The sequence below is a fragment of the Gossypium hirsutum genome, chromosome A10 (assembly GCF_007990345.1).
Source record: "Gossypium hirsutum isolate 1008001.06 chromosome A10, Gossypium_hirsutum_v2.1, whole genome shotgun sequence".
Lineage (NCBI taxonomy): Eukaryota > Viridiplantae > Streptophyta > Magnoliopsida > Malvales > Malvaceae > Gossypium > Gossypium hirsutum.
In genome coordinates, this window is record NC_053433.1 from 83,246,013 (window position 1) to 83,264,291 (window position 18,279).

Consider the following 18,279-nt stretch of genomic DNA (forward strand, 5'->3'; position numbering starts at 1 on the left):
CAACCTTAATAAGATCACAAAGTGATCTTATTCAGAATGTTATACAGTTCTAATATTCACAATCTCGATATAGAGCAGATCAGATATGCTAAGATAACATATATGAACAGTAGCAGTTTATCATCATGCTTAATCCTGTAACACCCTAAACCTGGCCTAGACGTTATGGCCAAATCTGCAATGCCACATTGAAGTGTGATTTGAAAAGCATCGTTCTATTGAAAAATCCATACTATACAGACCCTAGTAGTGATCTTTTACAAAAACTTTAGGGTATCTTGTTCGTTGTTAAAAACTCAAGTGGGTTTAGCAAAAAGTTTAATAATTATAAATTGTTGTTGCACTTTAAAAACAATGTTTGCTTGCGGAAGTTTTTAAAGTATGTTGCAAAGTGGTGTTTTGAAAGCATTTAATCTTATGAAAAACCGCGACCTACTTCTATCAGACATGATTCAGGATAAATAAAACCCAACTCAAAAGTAAAACTTTAAAAAGGCCTTATTACATAACAAATACCCCAAACTAAATTACTTATAAAATAGAAGTTAAAAAGTGAAAACAAGTGCGGTTGTGTGGCCCTCGTCGAGTCTCTCGCAGCACCGTCCCGCCTAAAGATTACCTGCACAAAGAAGTAGAAGGGTGAGTTTACGCAAACTCAGTGTGTAATCTCTTATTAAACAAACAATTAGTCATACAATAGGCAAATACAGTCTGGGCCTAAGCCCGTTTAAGTAACCGTCTAGTAACATTTAGGGCTTAGCCTAATACAATATCAGTAGCAGTGTGGGCCTTAGTCCATTACAGTAACAGTAACAGAAATGCAATCAAAAGTCCTACCCATCCATCCGCTACACTCCACTCCGTCCAGCCCTACACTCCATGTGGGGATAAAATCAACCCACCCATTCCTACAGTTCAAAATATAGCACCGGTTGTGGCACTAAACAGTATATGCAGCAGAGCTGCCAGTATAGTACACTTCCTTCAAATATATCAAACCCACCCCCATGCAACATGTCACTTCATAATATCATAGTGTATGCAAAAATGTCATGCTCGAATACAGTTATACAAATCATAGGGGCATATCAGTTATTTTACCTCATAGGGGTATAACAGTCATTTCATCAGTGTAGGATCTAAGTATACTTACCGACCCAACAATAGGTCCACAGTCGTCTCGGACGACCTGTGCAACCTTAACAGTCAATTAATGAAAATGGGCCCAAAGCTTTTAATACGGCCCAAGTAGGCCCACATGCCCGTATGGCCCACAAAGCCCAAATATGACCATGGCTGTGTAAACCACACAACCTAGCCCAATAATATCCACACATCCGTGTGGTTTACTCGTGGGGGGCCCAAGAGCCCATGGGGCCCACACGGCCCATTTTGGCCTAACATGACCCAAAACGGCCTAAAGCTATGAAATCGCTCATGGTGGCCTCTACGATCAAATGCCTATGTTTTGTACTTTTGATTCACCATACGAGCGAGCGCACGCTCGCGTAGCGACACTAGTCATGTTTTCCGACTTTTGCCGATTTATGATTATAACAATGTGATTACACACCTGTTTATGAGAAGAGCGCAAATCTCCACGTACACCAACCTAGATTCAAACATGACTCAATGTTAGTCCTTTAATCGTTAGGGTTAAACACCTTCTTATTAACGCTTAATCCCCAATATGGTGCATGTTACTTACCTTAGTTACGCAAGTACGGTTTAATCCCTCCTTAAACCAGTGATTACCAAATCCTTGGCACAACCTGCATTGTATCCTAATATCTTTAACTATCACCATGAACGAAAATAACTAGAACCAATAGATCAAAAACTTACCACTATGTAGAACTAAGAACGGTTGATAAAAGAAATCGACCTATACCCACACAAGAGCAGAAAGTACACAGGATAATAGAGGCAAAACGGAACGATTGTACTTTTATCAAGAATCAGTAACACAGGAAGATGTTAGAAGAACGATCACAATGGTAGAGAGAAACAAGAATAAACCAAGAGCACTTACAGATTCGTCAAAGAACTTTTACTAGCTGACAACAAAATAAAAAAGTAGAAGGGAAGTATTTGCCTAATCCAAAAACATGGAAGGAAAAGAGAACTGAAAAAAATAAAAATGAGGGGGAAGAATAGATGTATACGATTTAAACAATATGAGAGAAAACACTTGACAAAAGTCGAAAGAATAGAGATGAGGTGAGAAAGGAATATTTGACTACTGCTCAAAAGAATATGAAAGAAATGGTATTCGGTTAAAGGTACAAGAATGAGCACGTTAGGAAGAATAGAAAAACCGAAAAGAATGCAGAAAGGGAAAAATACCCAAATGGTCAAGGTAAAATTTGGCTACCAAACAAGTACAAAACAAAAGATAGAAAAAGGAAGCAAATGGGGAAAAGCTACTGAAAACAAAGAGCAAAATTTTGACATTAAGACTGATTTGGCACAAAGAGAATCCCATTTTCGGCAACAACTACCACACCCCTACTCCTTGATCCATTCCTCAAATCTCTCACCAATTCTCTCCTCTAGCTCCTTAACCGACTAATTTAAATCCCTTTCAAACTCCTACTAAAATTCAGCCACACACCCTCTCCCCCTTAAACACTCCAACCGCCCAATAGCTTCAACGTTCTACCGATACTCAACTTCCTACACGGCACAGCAACAAAATATAACTCTCTATGCGCAACACATGACTTGAACTTAAGACCTTCAACAGTAATGACACGCCACTTACCCCTTGACCAGCAGGCCCTTTCTGTCATGCTCTACTCACATTAATTTAAAAGTCTACTAACTAAAGGCAAGGGTTAATTTCCTAAAAACAAAGTTTTTTACAAATGCCCAAGCTTGAACCCAAGGCTTCTCAGGCACTTCCTAGGACACTTAACCATTGAGACAAGCATGCAATTGAGCTACACAACATACAGAAAATAAGTACCTATATTTTGGGGCGTTACAAATCCGATAGGAGAACAGATTTACAAGAGTTTTTCCTAGTTTCCAACCTCTACACACAGTCTCCGACCAACCCAACACACTATTAAGAACGTTCAATGTCCATCCATCCCTACACATCGCAATGTGTCGGTTCAAAATGTTACAGAATCGCATCATAGATGCTAACACATTTTGCACTAAACACCAAATTCAGGTTCAATTAGAAAGTGGTTAAACCACTGTTCAAAATAGAATACTTCCTTCCTTGCACTCCTTGAATCCAACACATTCAGAACACAGAATTTCACGTTACATTCACGGATATTATCAGTCAGATATCACTTGTACATTAGCAATAGTTTCTTATTTCATATCAAACAAGTCACAGATAATCAATACCAGTCACAACAATAATTACGGTCGAAAAACAGGTTTCTAAACCACTATGAATGTCACACGGCCGTGTCCTTGCTCGTGTGACTCACACGGCCTACTATACGCCCGTGTCGTGTACCCATGTGCTACCAATCAATAAACAGAGAGTTATAAGGCTTGGACACTCGGCCGTGTCCTCACCCATGTGACTCACATGGCCTAAGCATACGCCCGTGTGCTGGGCCGTGTGGTCTTTAATCCATAAACAGAGAGTTACACGGCTTGGACACATGGCCATGTTTAGTACCCGTGCGAACATGTACTATTTGACTGTACACGGCCTAGCCACACGTCCGTGTGCTAGCCCATATGATCCTAATTCAACAAAAAGTTAGTTACACAATTGATCGCACGGCCTGCCACATGCCCGTGTGGCTCACACGGCCTGGCCACACGCTTGTGTGCCTGGCCATGTGGCGTTGACAACCACCATTTTTGGCGACTCGCAACTTGCGAAACTTGAAAATCTCGTTATGTACCTAATTTCACTTTGTCGAAAACTATTTCGGAGACTTTCCAGACCCTAATTAATCATTTCACACCAAAATTTCACTATTAATTCCATATTTTCACCACACTAATCTAACATCAACTTGTCGAGAATTTTGACATTAACCTCTTCCAATTCAACCACTCACCTTACTCGAGACGTAATATATCGTACTAACACAAAGGGTTAGTGTCTTTTGCAATATTATTACCTAAACAAGACAATCAAACGATCAATTAACAACATTCCACCACTTGGTAAAACCTAGTTCGACTAAACCATTTCGATAACTTTCGGTGGCATCACAGACTTGCATTGAAAGTAGAAGACGAAAATACTTACCCTCAATATTCCGACAACCTAACAACAACATCGAATTGTTTCGAAATTCAAGAAAATCGAAGTACAAAAGAGTAAATAAAAAAAGAAAGAAAAAAATAAAAGTAATGTACAAGAAGAAAATAAAAACTTTCAGACTCTTAAATCTTAACCACTCTCTTCCGGCAATAGCCAAAAATAATACCCTCTAACTTATATGATTGGATTCGAACTCGGTACCAGATAGAAGACAGACAGATGCTTAACTGGTAAACCAGTATGCTCATTCTTGTCACAAAAACACAACGAATTGAATATAAGCGGTAAAGCTTGCTTATGGGTTGTTTTAAAAACAATAAAACTTTGATAATGTGATTTAAACCTTAGACTTTAAACTCAGAAGCAGAATACAGAACCACAGATACATAAATTAATTACTGCAGATTTTTCCAGTTAAAACTTAAAATTTTAGGGTGTTACAACTCTATCCTCCTAAAAGAAATTTCGGTCTAAAAAATTTATCTAAATCGAATAAATACGGATACTATTGTTGAACAGATTTTTTGGGTTCCCACGTGGCTTCCTCGGTACCGTGGTTCCGCCAGAAGACTTTACCTAGAGGAATAACTTTCTTCCTCAACAACTTGACATCACGATTTAATATTTGTATGGGTTCTTCCTCAAAGGTTAAATGAGGTCGCAATTCAATCTTGTCGACAGTAACAATATACGACAGATCTAACCGTTAACGTCTCAACATTAAGACATGAAATATATTATGAATTCGATCCAACTCTGGCAGCAATTCTAGCTGATAGGCAACAGGTCTGACTCGTTTTAGTATACGGTAAGGTCCAATGTATCTCGGACTTATTTACACTTACATCCAAATCGAAGAACTTTTTTCCACGGTGACACTTTCAAGAAAACCTGTTCACCAACAGAATACTCAATTTCCTTCCTTTTTAAATCCGCATAAGACTTTTGTCGATTAGAAGCAGCTTTCAATTGATCACGAATTATTTTCACAATATTCTCAGTCTCAGACACCAATTCAGGACCTAATACTCAGCGTTCATTCAACTCTGTCCAACACGATTGAGTACGGCACTTACGACCATATAAAGCTTTGTACGGTGCTATCGGTATACTAGCCTGGAAGCTATTATTTTATGCAAATTCCGCTAACGGTAAGTATTCTTCCCAGCTACCTTTAAAATCGATCACACAACTTCGAAGCATGTCTTCAAGAATATGAATGACACGTTCCGACTGACAGTCAGTCTAAGGATGATAAGCAGTACTGAAACTGAGTCGGATGCCTAGTGCTTCATAAAGTTTCTTCCAGAATCGAGAGGTAAACCGCAGATATAATTGATATTGGAATTCTGTATAGTTTCACAATTTTGGCAATGTATAGTTTAGTCAACTTCTTTATGGAGTAATCCATTCGGACTAAAATGAAATGAGCTGACTTGGTCAATCGATCAACGATGACCCAAATCAAATTTTTCTTAGTTAGGGTTAACGATAAACCCGTAACAAAATCCATAGTTACCTGCTCCCACTTCTACTGTGGAATTTTAACTCGTTGTAGTAAACCAGAAGGTAACTGATGTTCGGCTTTAACTTTTTGACACATCAAACAGTGTGAAACGAAAGCAACCCCCTACTGTTTTAGTCTAGGCCACCAATATAGTTTCCGTAGATCTTGACATATTTTATTCCCGCATGGGTACATAGCATAAGGACTATAATGAGCCTCCTGCAAGATTGAGTGCCTCAATTCTTTATCATTAGGCACGCAAATCTAGCCTCTGAAACATAATACATTGTCACTGTTCAAACTATAGTCAGAATTTTCGTTCGAGCCAACAAGCTGCATACGTTGAATTAAAAATTCATCGTTCCACTGTTTAGTCTAAATCTATTCTATTTAATCCGGTTTAACTTGAAGTTTAGCCAATAATACTCCATCTTCCATTAAACTTAAATGAGCAAATATCACTCTCAGATCAACCATAGCTTTACGGCTAAGGGTGTCAGCGACCACATTAGCTTTTCTCGGGTGATGCTTAATTGTGCAATTGTAATCCTTAAGTAATTCAACCCAGCGTCATTGCTGAAGATTTAGGTCCCTTTGAATAAACAAATACTTGAGACTTGTGATCGGTGTAAATAATACACTTTTCACCGTATAAGTAGTGCCTCCATATCTTCAAAGCAAACACAACTGCGGCTAACTTAAGATAGTGCATCGAGTAGTTAACTTCTTGCGTTTTAGTTGTCGTGATGCATAAGCAATCAACATTTCCATTTTATATTAGGACACAACCTAAACCAACATGTGAGGCATCATTGTATACCACAAATTCTCGGCCTGATTGAGGTCCGCTAATACTGGGCCTGCGCCAGAACAGACTTCAATTTATCGAAACTAGATTGTTGAACCTCAGACCACACAAATAAAATGTTCTTACATAACAGCTTTGTCAAAGGTGATGTAACTAGAGAAAATCCTTCGACAACCTCTGATAATATCCAGTTAAGCCTAATAAACTACGGAGTTTAGACACATTTTTCGGCTATTTCTACTCAACAACTGCTTCGATTTTCTTGGGGTCAACTCGGATCCCCTCAACCATCGCCACATGACCCAAAAAGGTGACTTCCCGTAACCAAAATTTGTATTTACTGAACTCAGCGTATAACTTTTTTTCTCGAAGTGTCTGAAGTACAATACAAAGATGATCATCATGCCCTGTTTCGGTCTATGAGTAGATTAAGATGTTATCAATGAAGACTACCACAAACTGATCTAAATACGGTTGGAACACCCAATTCATTAGATCCATAAAAGCCACCGTGGCATTTGTTCGCCCAAAAGGCATAACCAAGAATAATGGCCATATCAAGTTCTGAAAGCAGTTTTGTACACATCCGTTTCTTTAACCTTAAGTTGATGATATCCGAAGCGTTAGTCAATCTTAGAAAAGACGGACGCTCCTCGAAACTAGTCAAATAGATCATCAATTCTCGATAACGAATACTTATTTTTGATTGTCGGTTTATTCAACTGTCTGTAATCAATACACATTCGCCTCGACCCGTCCTTTTTCTTAACTAACAACACTGGTGCCCCCCATGGAGACACATTTGGTCGAATAAATCCTCCATTTGGAAGTTCCTGAATTTGGGCTTTCAATTGGGTCAACTCTTTTGGTGCCATGCGATAGGGCGTAATAGACACAAGAGTCGTACCAGGTAGCAGGTCAATTCCAAATTCCATTTCTCTATCTGGAGGTACTCTAGGTAATTCATCGGGAAATACGTCTGGGAACTTCTTAACCTACAGATATCTCTTATAGATAGCTTTTTAGGAGCAAAATATGATATATAGGCGACATACGCCTCACACCCTTTTTGCATTAGCTTCTCAGCTACAAGAGTAGAGACTACATTAGAAAGGTAATCTCGTCGCTCACCTATCATGATCACCTTCTCGGTTTCGGTTGGTCTTAAAGTAACCCTTTTAGTTGCACAATCTAGCCAATCCATTCCCGGTATCAAATCAAATTCATAGAATGGTAATTCCACTAAATCAACTGGAAATACTATGCCCTGAAATTCCAACAGTACCCGTCGATATATCCTATCGACTCGAATCGACTGACCCAACGGGCTAATCACAAAAATAGCTCTAGCCGTATCTTCAGCAAATAAACCCAAAGATACAGAAATAACACTAGCTATGTACGAGTGTGTAGAGCCGATATCAATAAGAGCATAATACGGAACAGAATGAATAAGGAAAGTACCTGCAATGACATCAACATCATCGCTCTCATTATGGCGTCTAGCCGCATAAACTAGTACCGGATGACGAGCCTCAGTCTGATCAGCACCTCTAGTCGGTGCCTTCTGACTTCTTTCGGATCCACTACCACCTCTACCAGCACCGCGACCATGAAAAGATTGTCGAGTCTCTCTCGCGGTCGAATAGGGTTAGGAGTCTGAGTTTGTGTCCCAACTGGCACTGAATCTAGTCGCCGGGGACAATCCCTAACTCGGTGCTCTATCAACCACAACAGAGACACGTTCCCAATTTCCTCTAGTACTCGCCCGGGTGGCGCTTCCCGCACTCACCACACAACTGAACCTCGATCACTACTGCTGAACAGAACAAGAGGGACCCAAATCCCTCTTACCCTTAAGTTAACCTCTCTCACGGTCACGGCGTTCGCACTTGAGGAGTTTTACCTCTTCCACAATCTTTGTCTTGTCAACTAAAGCAGCAAATACTCGCTCCCTCTGAGGAGCTATTAGAACACGTAGGTCGTACCTCAAACCTTCTTCAAACTGTATACACATATCATAATCAGATGCTACTAAGGCTCGAGCATACCTACTAAATCGTAAAAACTCAACCTCATACTCAGCGACCGACTTATCACCCTGAACTAGACTCATGAACTCGCGTTGACGAGCCTCAACATAACTTGCCCTCACATACTTACCCTCGAAGGCATTTTTAAAGTAGTCCCAATTCACCTGCCTCGGCTGAGCACTTTGCTCAACAGTTAACCACCACTGGTAGGCCCTATCTTGCAATAAAGAGACAACACCTAGTAATTTTTAAATAGGAGTGCAGTCGAGATCAATCATAATTTGCTCGGTAGCCTCGAGCCAGTACTCAGTAACAGTAGGAGCAACTCTAGTGACGTCCTTAAACAGTTCAGCACTAGTTGAACGAAGTCATTCAGTAATCGACCCTCTACTTCCTGATCCTGAATGGGTTTCAGTAACCCTTTCAAATGCCCAAACCATAGCTTGGGCCAGTGCGTCGTCCCCAGCTGTCGGAGTCTGGGACTTCGTCTCAACAGTGGGAGTACCAACTGTCTTGCTAGTCTCTAAATTGGGTATACTACCAATTGAAAAAGACTCTACTCAAGCTCATCCTCTTCGGCGTCCTCGACGCCCTCTCCTACCACGTCCAGGACTACCACACGAACTCATCATATTAATCAAAGACTACAATAGTAGAATTCACAGATTAGTTCAAACATCCAATATATCAAATCCATCAATCCATATCACACATCTCAGTTTCAGAATCACAGTCTTTATGACAATAAAACAATGAAAATTATACTTATAGGATTGACGTCGGGAGCTCGGTTACTAAATACAGTTTCCATATTTTTGTATTAGCTCACTTGTTAATCATTATTAGCTACTTTTCTCATATATTAAGAGCCCAAACACAGTCCGAGTGTTGATTAACCTAACTCTGATACCACTAAATGTAGCACCCTAACCCCGGCCTAGACGTCCAGACTGAACTCAAGGAGTTACAAACATCATACCAATAGTTAACAAGTGAATATGATTGATAAACCTAATTACAGAACTTCAAATAGTCTCTAGAAAGGTTTGGTGCCCAAACATCATAGATCCATAACATATTAACAACATAGTTTCCTATTAAGCATAATAAATTAATAAAGCTGACCGAGCCGCCACGACATCGATCCCATTCAATTCGGTGGGTCACCTGAAAGCCAAACATAACAAAATGAGTTGTGAATCTAATGCGTAATAAAAAAATAAGTAATTCAACCTTAATACGATCACAAAGTGATCTTATTCAGAATGTTATACAGTTCTAATATTCACAATCTCGATATAGAGCAGATCCTATATACTCAGATAACATATATGAATGGTAGTAGTTTACCATCATGCTTAATCCGATAGAAGAATAGATTCATAAGAGTATTTCCTAGTTTCCAACCTCTACACACTGTCTCCGACCAACCCAACACACCATTAAGGACGTTCAATGTCCATCCATCCCTACACACCGCAATGTGTCGGTTCGACACATTACAAAATCACATAATAGATGCAAACACATTTTGCGCTAAACGTTAAGTTCAGATTCAATTAGAAAATGGTTAAACCACTGTTCAAAACAGAATACTTCCTTCTTCGAACTCCTCCAATCCAACACATTCAGAACACAGAATTTCACGTTACATTCATAGATTTGATCAGTCAGATATCACTTGTACATTAACAATAGTTTCTCATTCCATATCAAACAAGTCACAAATAATCAATACTAGTCACAACAACGATTACGGTCGAAAAACGGGTTTCTAAACCACTATGAATGTCACACGGCCTGAACACACGGCTGTGTCCTGACCCATGTGACTCACACAGCCTGTTACACGCCCGTGTTGTGTACCCGTGTGCTACCAATCAATAAACAGAGAGTTACACGGCTTGGACACTAGGCCGTGTCCTTACCCATGTGACTTACACGGCCTAAGCACATGCCCGTGTGCTAGCTCATGCGGTCCTTAATCTATAAACAGAGAGTCACACAGCTTAGACACACGGCCATGTCTTGTACCCGTGTGAACCCTACACTATTTGACCGCACACGGCCTAGCCACACTTTCGTGTGCTAGGCCATGTGATCCTAATTCAACAAATAGTGAGTTACACGGCCGATTGTATGGCCTGCCACATGCCCGTGTGGCTCATATGGCTTGGCCACATGTCCGTGTGCCTGACCGTGTGGTGTTGACAGCCACCATTTTTGGCGACTTGCAACTTGTGAAACTTGAGAATCTTGTTACGCACCTGATTTCGCTTTGTCGAAAACTATCTCGGAGACTTTCCAGACCCTAATTAATCATCTCACACCAAAATTTCACAATCAATTCCATATTTTCACCATACTAATCTAACATCAACTTTTCGAGAATTTCGACATTAACCTCTTCCAATTTGACCACTTACCTTGCTCGAGACGTAATATATCGTACTAACACGGAGGGTTAGCATTTTTTGCGATATTATTGCCTAAACAAGACAATTAAATGATCAATTAACAACATTCCCCTACTTGGTAAAACCTAGTTCGACTAAACCATTTTGACAACTTTCGTTGACACCACAGACTTAGATTGAAAGTAGAAGACGAAAATACTTACCCTCAATATTCTGACGACCTAACAACAGCACCGAATTGTTTCGAAATTCAAGAAAATCGAAGTATAAAAGAGTAAATAAACAATAAAAGAAAGAAAGAAAAATAATAAAAGTAATGTACAATAAGAAAATAAAAACTTTCAGACTCTTAAAGCTTAACCACCCTCTTCCAGCAATAGCCAAAAATAATACCCTCTAACTTATACGATAGGATTCAAACTCGGTACGAGACAGAATACAAACAAATGCTTAACTGGTGAACCAGTAGGCTCATTCTTGTCACTAAAACACAACGAATTGAATTTAACCGGCAAAGCTTGCTTATGGGTTGTTTTAAAAACAATAAAACTTTGATAATGCGATTCGAGCCTTAGAATTTAAACTCAAAAGCAGAACACAGAACCACAGATACATAAATTAATTAATGCAGATTTTTCCAGTTAAAACTTAAAATTTTGGGGCTTTACAACTCTCTCCCCCTAAAAGAAATTTCGGCCTAAAAAATTTACCTGAACCGAATAAATACGGATACTATTGTCGAACAGATTCTTTCGGTTCCCACGTGGCTTCCTCGGTACCATGGCTCTGCCACAAGACTTTAACTAGAGGAATAACTTTCTTCCTCAACAACTTGACATCACAATCTAAAATTTGTACAGGTTCTTCTTCGAAGGTTAAATCAGGTCGCAGTTCAATCTCATCGACAGTAACAAAATGTGACGGATCTGACCGATAACATCTCAATATTGAGACATGGAAACATTATGAATTCAATCCAACTCTGGCGGTAATTCTAGCTAATAGGAAACAGGTCTGACCCATTTTAGTATACGGTAAGGTCCAATGTATCTCAAACTTAACTTACCCTTATGTCTAAATCAGAGAACCTTCTTCCACGGTGACACCTTCAAGAAAACTTGTTCACCAAGAGAATACTCAATCTCTTTCCTTTTTAAATCTGTATAAGACTTTTGTCGATTAGAGACATCTTTCAATTGATCACGAATTATTTTGACAATATTCTCAATCTCAGACACCAATTCAGTACCTAATACTCGGTGTTCATTCAACTTCGTCCAACACGACGGGGTACAGCACTTACAACCATATAAAGCTTCGTACGGTGCCATCGGTATACTGGCCTAGAAGCTATTGTTGTATGCAAATTCTACTAATGGTAAGTATTCTTCCTAGCTACCTCTGAAATCTATCACACAACCTCGAAGCATGTCTTCGAGAATATGAATAACACGCTCTGACTGATTGTCAGTCTGAGGATGATAAGCAATACTAAAATTGAGCTGGGTGCCTAGTGCTTCATGAAGTTTCTTCCAGAATCAGAAGGTAAACCTCAGATCTCTATTCAAAATAATTGATATTAAAATTTCTTGTAGTCTCATAATTTTGGCGATGTATAGTTTAGCCAATTTTTGTAAGGAGTAATCCGTCTGGACTTGAATGAAATGAACTGACTTTATCAATCGATCAATGATGACCCAAATTGAATTTTTGTTAGTAGGGGTTAAAGGTAAACCTGTAACAAAATCCATAGTTATCCACTCCCACTTCTACCATGGAATTTTAACTGGTTGTAGTAAATCAGAAGGTAATTGATGTTTGACTTTAACTTTTTGACACGTCAAACAGTGTAAAATGAAAGTGACCACCTATCGTTTTAGTCCAGGGCACTAATATAGTTTCCGTAGATCTTGATACATTTTATTCCCACCGGGATGCATAGCATAAGGAATACAATAAGCCTCTTACAAGATCGAGCGCCTCAATTCTTTATCATTAGGCACGCAAATCCGGCCTCTGAAACATAATACATTGTCACTGTTCAAACTATAATCAGAATTCTCGTTCGAGCCAACAAGTTGCATACGTTGAATTAAAAATTCATTGTTCAACTGTTCAGTCTGAATCTATTCTATCTAATCCAGTTTAACTTGAAGTTCAGCCAATAATACTCCATATTCCATTAAACTTAAATGAGAAAACATCGCTCTCAGATCAACCATAGCTTTACGGCTAAAGGCTTCAGCTACCACATTAGCTTTTCCCGGGTGATACTCAATTGTGCAATCGTAATCCTTAAGTAATTCAACCCAGCGTCATTGCTGAAGATTTAGGTCCCTCTGAGTCAACAAATACTTGAGACTCTTATGATTGGTGTAAGTAATACACCTTTCACCGTATAAGTAGTGCCTCTATATCTTCAAAGCAAACACAACTGCGGCTAACTCAAGATCGTGCGTCGGGTAGTTAATTTCGTGCGTTTTTAGTTGTCGTGATGCATAAGAAATCACCTTTCCATCTTGCATTAGTATACAACCAAAACCAACATGTGAGGCATCATTGTATATGAAAAACTCTCAGCCCGATTCAGATTGCACTAATACCAGGGCCTGCGTCAGAACAGACTTCAATTTATCAAAATTAGATTGTTGAGCCTCAGACCATACAAATAGAATGTTCTTACGAAATAAATTTGTCAAAGGTGACATAACCAGAGAAAATCTTTTGACAAACCTCCGATAATATCCAGCTAAGCCTAAAAAACTATGGAGTTCAGACACTTTTTTGGCTGTTTCCACTCAACAACCGCTTTGATTTTCTTGGGGTCAACTCGGATCCCCTCAGCTGTCACCACATGACCCAAAAAGGTGACTTCCCGTAATGAAAATTTGCATTTACTGAACTTAGTGTATAACTATTTTTCTCAAAGTGTCTAAAGTATAATACAAAGATGATCATCATGCTCCGTTTTGGTCTTTGAGTAGATAAAGATGCCATCAATAAAGACTACTATAAACTGATCTAAATACGGTTGGAACACCCGATTCATCACATCCATAAATGCTACTGGGGTATTTGTTAGCCCAAAAGGCATAAACAAGAACTTGTAATGGCCATATCGTGTTCTGAAAGCAGTTTTGTACACATCTGTCTCTTTAACCTTAAGTTGATGATATCCGAAGCGTAAGTCAATCTTAGAAAAGATGGACGCTCCTCGAAACTGGTCAAATAGATCGTCAATTCTCGGTAACGGATACTTGTTTTTGATTGTCAGTTTATTCAACTGTTTGTACTCAATACACATTCGCATCGACCCGTCCTTCTTCTTAACTAACAACACTGGTGCCCTCCATAGAGACACATTCGGTCGAATAAATCCTTGATCTAAAAGTTCCTGAATTTGGGCTTTTAATTCGGTCAACTCTTTTGGTGCCATGTGATAGGGCACAATAGACACAAAAGCCATACCAGGTAGCAGGTCAATTCCAAATTCCAGTTCTCTGACTGGAGGTACTCTAGGTAATTCCTCGGGAAATACGTCCAAGAACTCCTTAACCGTACATATATCTCCTACAGACAGCTTTTTGGGAGTAGAATTTGATATATAGGCAACAATGCTTTGCATTAGCTTCTTAGCTACAAGAGCAGAGACTACATTAGAAATGTAATCTCGTCGCTCACCTATCATGATCACCTATTTCGCCTCACACGCCATGTCTTGTACCCTTGTGAACCTGCACTATTTGACCGCACATGGCCTAGCCACACGTCCGTGTGCCTGGCTGTATAGCGTTGACAGCCACCATTTTTGGTGACCCGTAACTTGCGAAACTTGAGAATCTCATAACGCACCTGATTTCGCTTTGTAAAAAACTATTTCAGAGACTTTTCAGACCCTAATTAATCATTTCACACCAAATTTCACAATCAATTCGACATTTTCACCACACTAATCTAACATCAACTTGTCGAGAATTTCGACATTAACCTCTTCCAAATCAACCACTCACCTTGCTCGAGACGTAATATATCATACTAACACGGATGGTTAGCGTCTTTTGCGATATTATTGCCTAAACAAGACAATCAAATGATCAATTAACAACATTGCACCACTTGGTAAAACCTAGTTCGACTAAACCATTTCGACAACTTTTGTTGACGCCACAAACTTGCATTGAAAGTAGAAGACAAAAATACTTACCTTCAATATTCCGACGACCAAACAACAACACCGAATTGTTTCAAATTTTAAGAAAATCAAAGTACAAAAGAGCAAATAAAAAAAGAAAGAAAGAAAGAAAATAAAAGTAACGTACAAGAAGAAAATAAAAACTTTCAGACTTTTAAAGCTTAACCACCCTCTTCCGGCAATAGCCAAAATAATACCGTCTAACTCATGCGATGAGATTCGAACTCGGTACCAGACAGAATACAGACAGATGCTTAACTGGTGAACCAGCATGCTCATTCTTGTTACAAAAACACAACGAATTGAATTTAAGCGGCAAAACTTACTTATGGGTTGTTTTAAAAACAATAAAACTTTGATAATGCGATTCGAACCTCAGACTTTAAACTCAGAAGTAGAACACAGAACCATAGATACAGAAATTAATTACTGCAGATTTTTCTAGTTGAAAATTAAAATTTTGGGGCATTACAGAAAATAAGAGATCTCGATAAGTTATGTCAATTCGAGAAAATGTGGAACCGAATAATAAAAGTGGTCGACAATGATTTTGCATGCAATATTATTATTGAAATAATGAAATAAAATGAGGATCTTGAATAGATCTATTGAGAAATATAGATATGGAATAAATTGATCAAAATAGAAAGATGCAACTCAAGTACACTTAAATTCGTGGAGTTTTTGGACCAGTAGTCCAAATATCTAAAGATATAAAGCCAATAAGGGTGCAAATGAAGTAGTTTTGCAAAAGCGAAATAAAAATATAAAGTTTTTCGCTAAGTACTTGTATTGATTATGAAAAGATATAATATTCTTTTGTGGCGGATCAATAACTTTTAGATATATTATTAAATTGACAATTCATAAAAAATTTAACTTGCATTTAATGGTTATATTACAACCTTTTATGAACCATTATATAGTAAAGTTTATATTAAAATCCTCGAAGGATTTAGGATGCTAGAAGCATATTGAAATTCTCGAGAAATTGTTCATTTATATGAATTGAAATAATTTGAACATATATGGTAAATTTGAGTAGTTGAATGAGGATTATAAAATGATCCAAAATACCTATTTGTGTTTTTATATAAGAATCATGATTAAAGTTTGTTATGATTATTGTTGAATCTCCTGAAGAGATCAAAATATATTTCCCCAAATTTCCCCCACTCATGACTTTTAAAAGAATGGTAATATAAATGCTTAGCAAATACATTAAAATAATCATTTGAAAAACTAGTATTCAGGATTGAATACGTAGAATATGATAAAATATGTGATGTTTTCATGAAGGGGAGTATATACGAGTTGTACTCTTTTTCCCTTAACCGAGGTTTTGTCCCATTGGATTTTCCTTGTAAGGTTTTAATGAGGCAGCATATTATGCGTATTATAGATTGTGTACTCTTTTTCCTTTATTAGGTTTTTATCCCACCGAGTTTTTCCTAATGAGGTTTTAATGAGGCACACTATCTACCAATAGACATCCAAGGGGGAGTGTTATGAATATCTTATTAAGTGGATGCCCATCATGATCAAGATAAAGTTTTTATGTACTTTAAATTCTAATAATTATTAGAATTAGATCTCTACTTCTTTTATACTTCTTATGCCTATAAATAGAGACTCTGATGAAGCATTGTAATCACCCTTTTTTGATCAATAAAGTACATTTTATATTGCTTTCATATTTTATTTGTTCTTTATTCTCCTCATCTCTCTTTATTTTTTAACAATTCTTAATAAAAACAAAGAGAAAATCTTCTTGAAAATGCTAAATAATAAATTAATGTTTATTTAATATTTTACTTAACCTAATAATATTTTATAAGTAATATAATAAAATATATAAAAAGAAAAGAAAAGATGAAGAGGCTTTTATCATTTTTCTTCTTCATATTGGTGCTTAGCAAGAAAAGAAGAAAAAAAATTCTTTATCATTTTTCCTCCAAATTTGAAGTATAAGGTATGTCTTTCTTCAAACTTTTCATAGATTTTGAATATATGAAACTTGTTTTACATATATGTACCAATAATTTTTTGTTTTATCAAGTATATTAAAAGTTGTCATTAAAGGATATTGATGGAACTTGGAAGCTTATAAAATTAAGTGAAATGTGTATATTTTTTGATGGAAAATGATTAAGACATGGCTTCTAACTTGTTAGAAGTGTAAAAATAAAACAAAAATAGTTAGATAATGTTATAGTAAGTTTCGGCTAAAGTGAAGGGGAGGAAGAAAACATTGGTCACTTTGTTTAAAATTATGTCAAATGAGAGCTTGTGAAGCAGTGAGCATCTCTGTGAAAAACAGAATAAAAAATGGTTAACCGAGTCAAATGATGGCTATTTCATCTTAATTGTTCGAATACTGCTGCTTTTGAATATATTTTTTATATGTTTAAACCGATTGTCATGTTAGAATACTGTTTCTTTTGAATAAATTTTTTATATGTTAAATCGACTAGGCCCCTCAAGATTAATATTCTGGCTCCGCCACTGTAAATAATAGTAAGTACAAATACAATTGATTTAAGTAATAAAGTATACATAATTTGATTAAAGTGTAAATATTATATTAAAATAAAATTTTAGTCCGGTGGTAAAACTAATATGTTGGTTATGTAAAAAACACAAGTTCAAACCAGACAATATGCAAATTTTTTATTAGGTTTGTTAAAAATAAAAGATTAAAATATGTTGAAATAATATAATTTATTTTAATTACAAAAGGATATTTTTGTAATTTTCCTAACCAAGTTGATGCCCAATCGATTATAATACCAACTCAATAAAGGGCTTAAATAATAAAATAATATAATATAAATTAAATATTTTATAATTAAAAGAGTAGGTAAAAACTTTTGAAACCAATTAAAGTAAAAATGAAAATAATGATAAATTTTGATTTCTTTTTTTCTTTTTGATTGTTAGCTAGTAATTAAATGAAAAAAATATCTAATAAAAAATTAAATGAAAAAAATCTAAATATTGAATATTAATGCATCTATTTTTGTAGTGATAAATCGAATAATTAAAGCTAGAACGTGTATTTCAGCATAAACTA

General features: G+C 37.1%; 1 protein-coding gene across 1 annotated transcript; it reads right to left on the bottom strand.

The window, feature by feature from the left end:
• Positions 1-6,801: 6,801 nt before the first annotated feature.
• On the bottom strand, positions 6,802-14,702 carry LOC107895582 (uncharacterized). The gene is made up of 8 exons (XM_016820841.1): positions 14,483-14,702; positions 8,989-9,120; positions 8,457-8,835; positions 8,029-8,159; positions 7,709-7,920; positions 7,339-7,559; positions 7,037-7,223; positions 6,802-6,981 (listed from the first exon to the last, which is right to left on the bottom strand). The coding sequence occupies exons 1-8, from the start codon at positions 14,700-14,702 to the stop codon at positions 6,802-6,804; spliced, it is 1,662 nt and encodes a 553-aa protein (XP_016676330.1).
• Positions 14,703-18,279: the final 3,577 nt, after the last annotated feature.

What these genes read in the sequence shown, in the direction of transcription:
- LOC107895582 (XM_016820841.1), bottom strand. Translation starts at nt 14,702, where the DNA reads ATGATAGGTGAGCGACGAGATTACATTTCTAATGTAGTCTCTGCTCTT. An exon ending in AACCCATTCAGGATCAGGAA is followed by an intron (nt 8,836 to 8,988) that starts GTAGAGGGTCGA and finishes AAAAATTACTAG; the next exon opens with GTGTTGTCTCTTTATTGCAA. An exon ending in CCATGGGGGGCACCAGTGTT is followed by an intron (nt 7,224 to 7,338) that starts GTTAGTTAAGAA and finishes CTATTTGACTAG; the next exon opens with TTTCGAGGAGCGTCCGTCTT.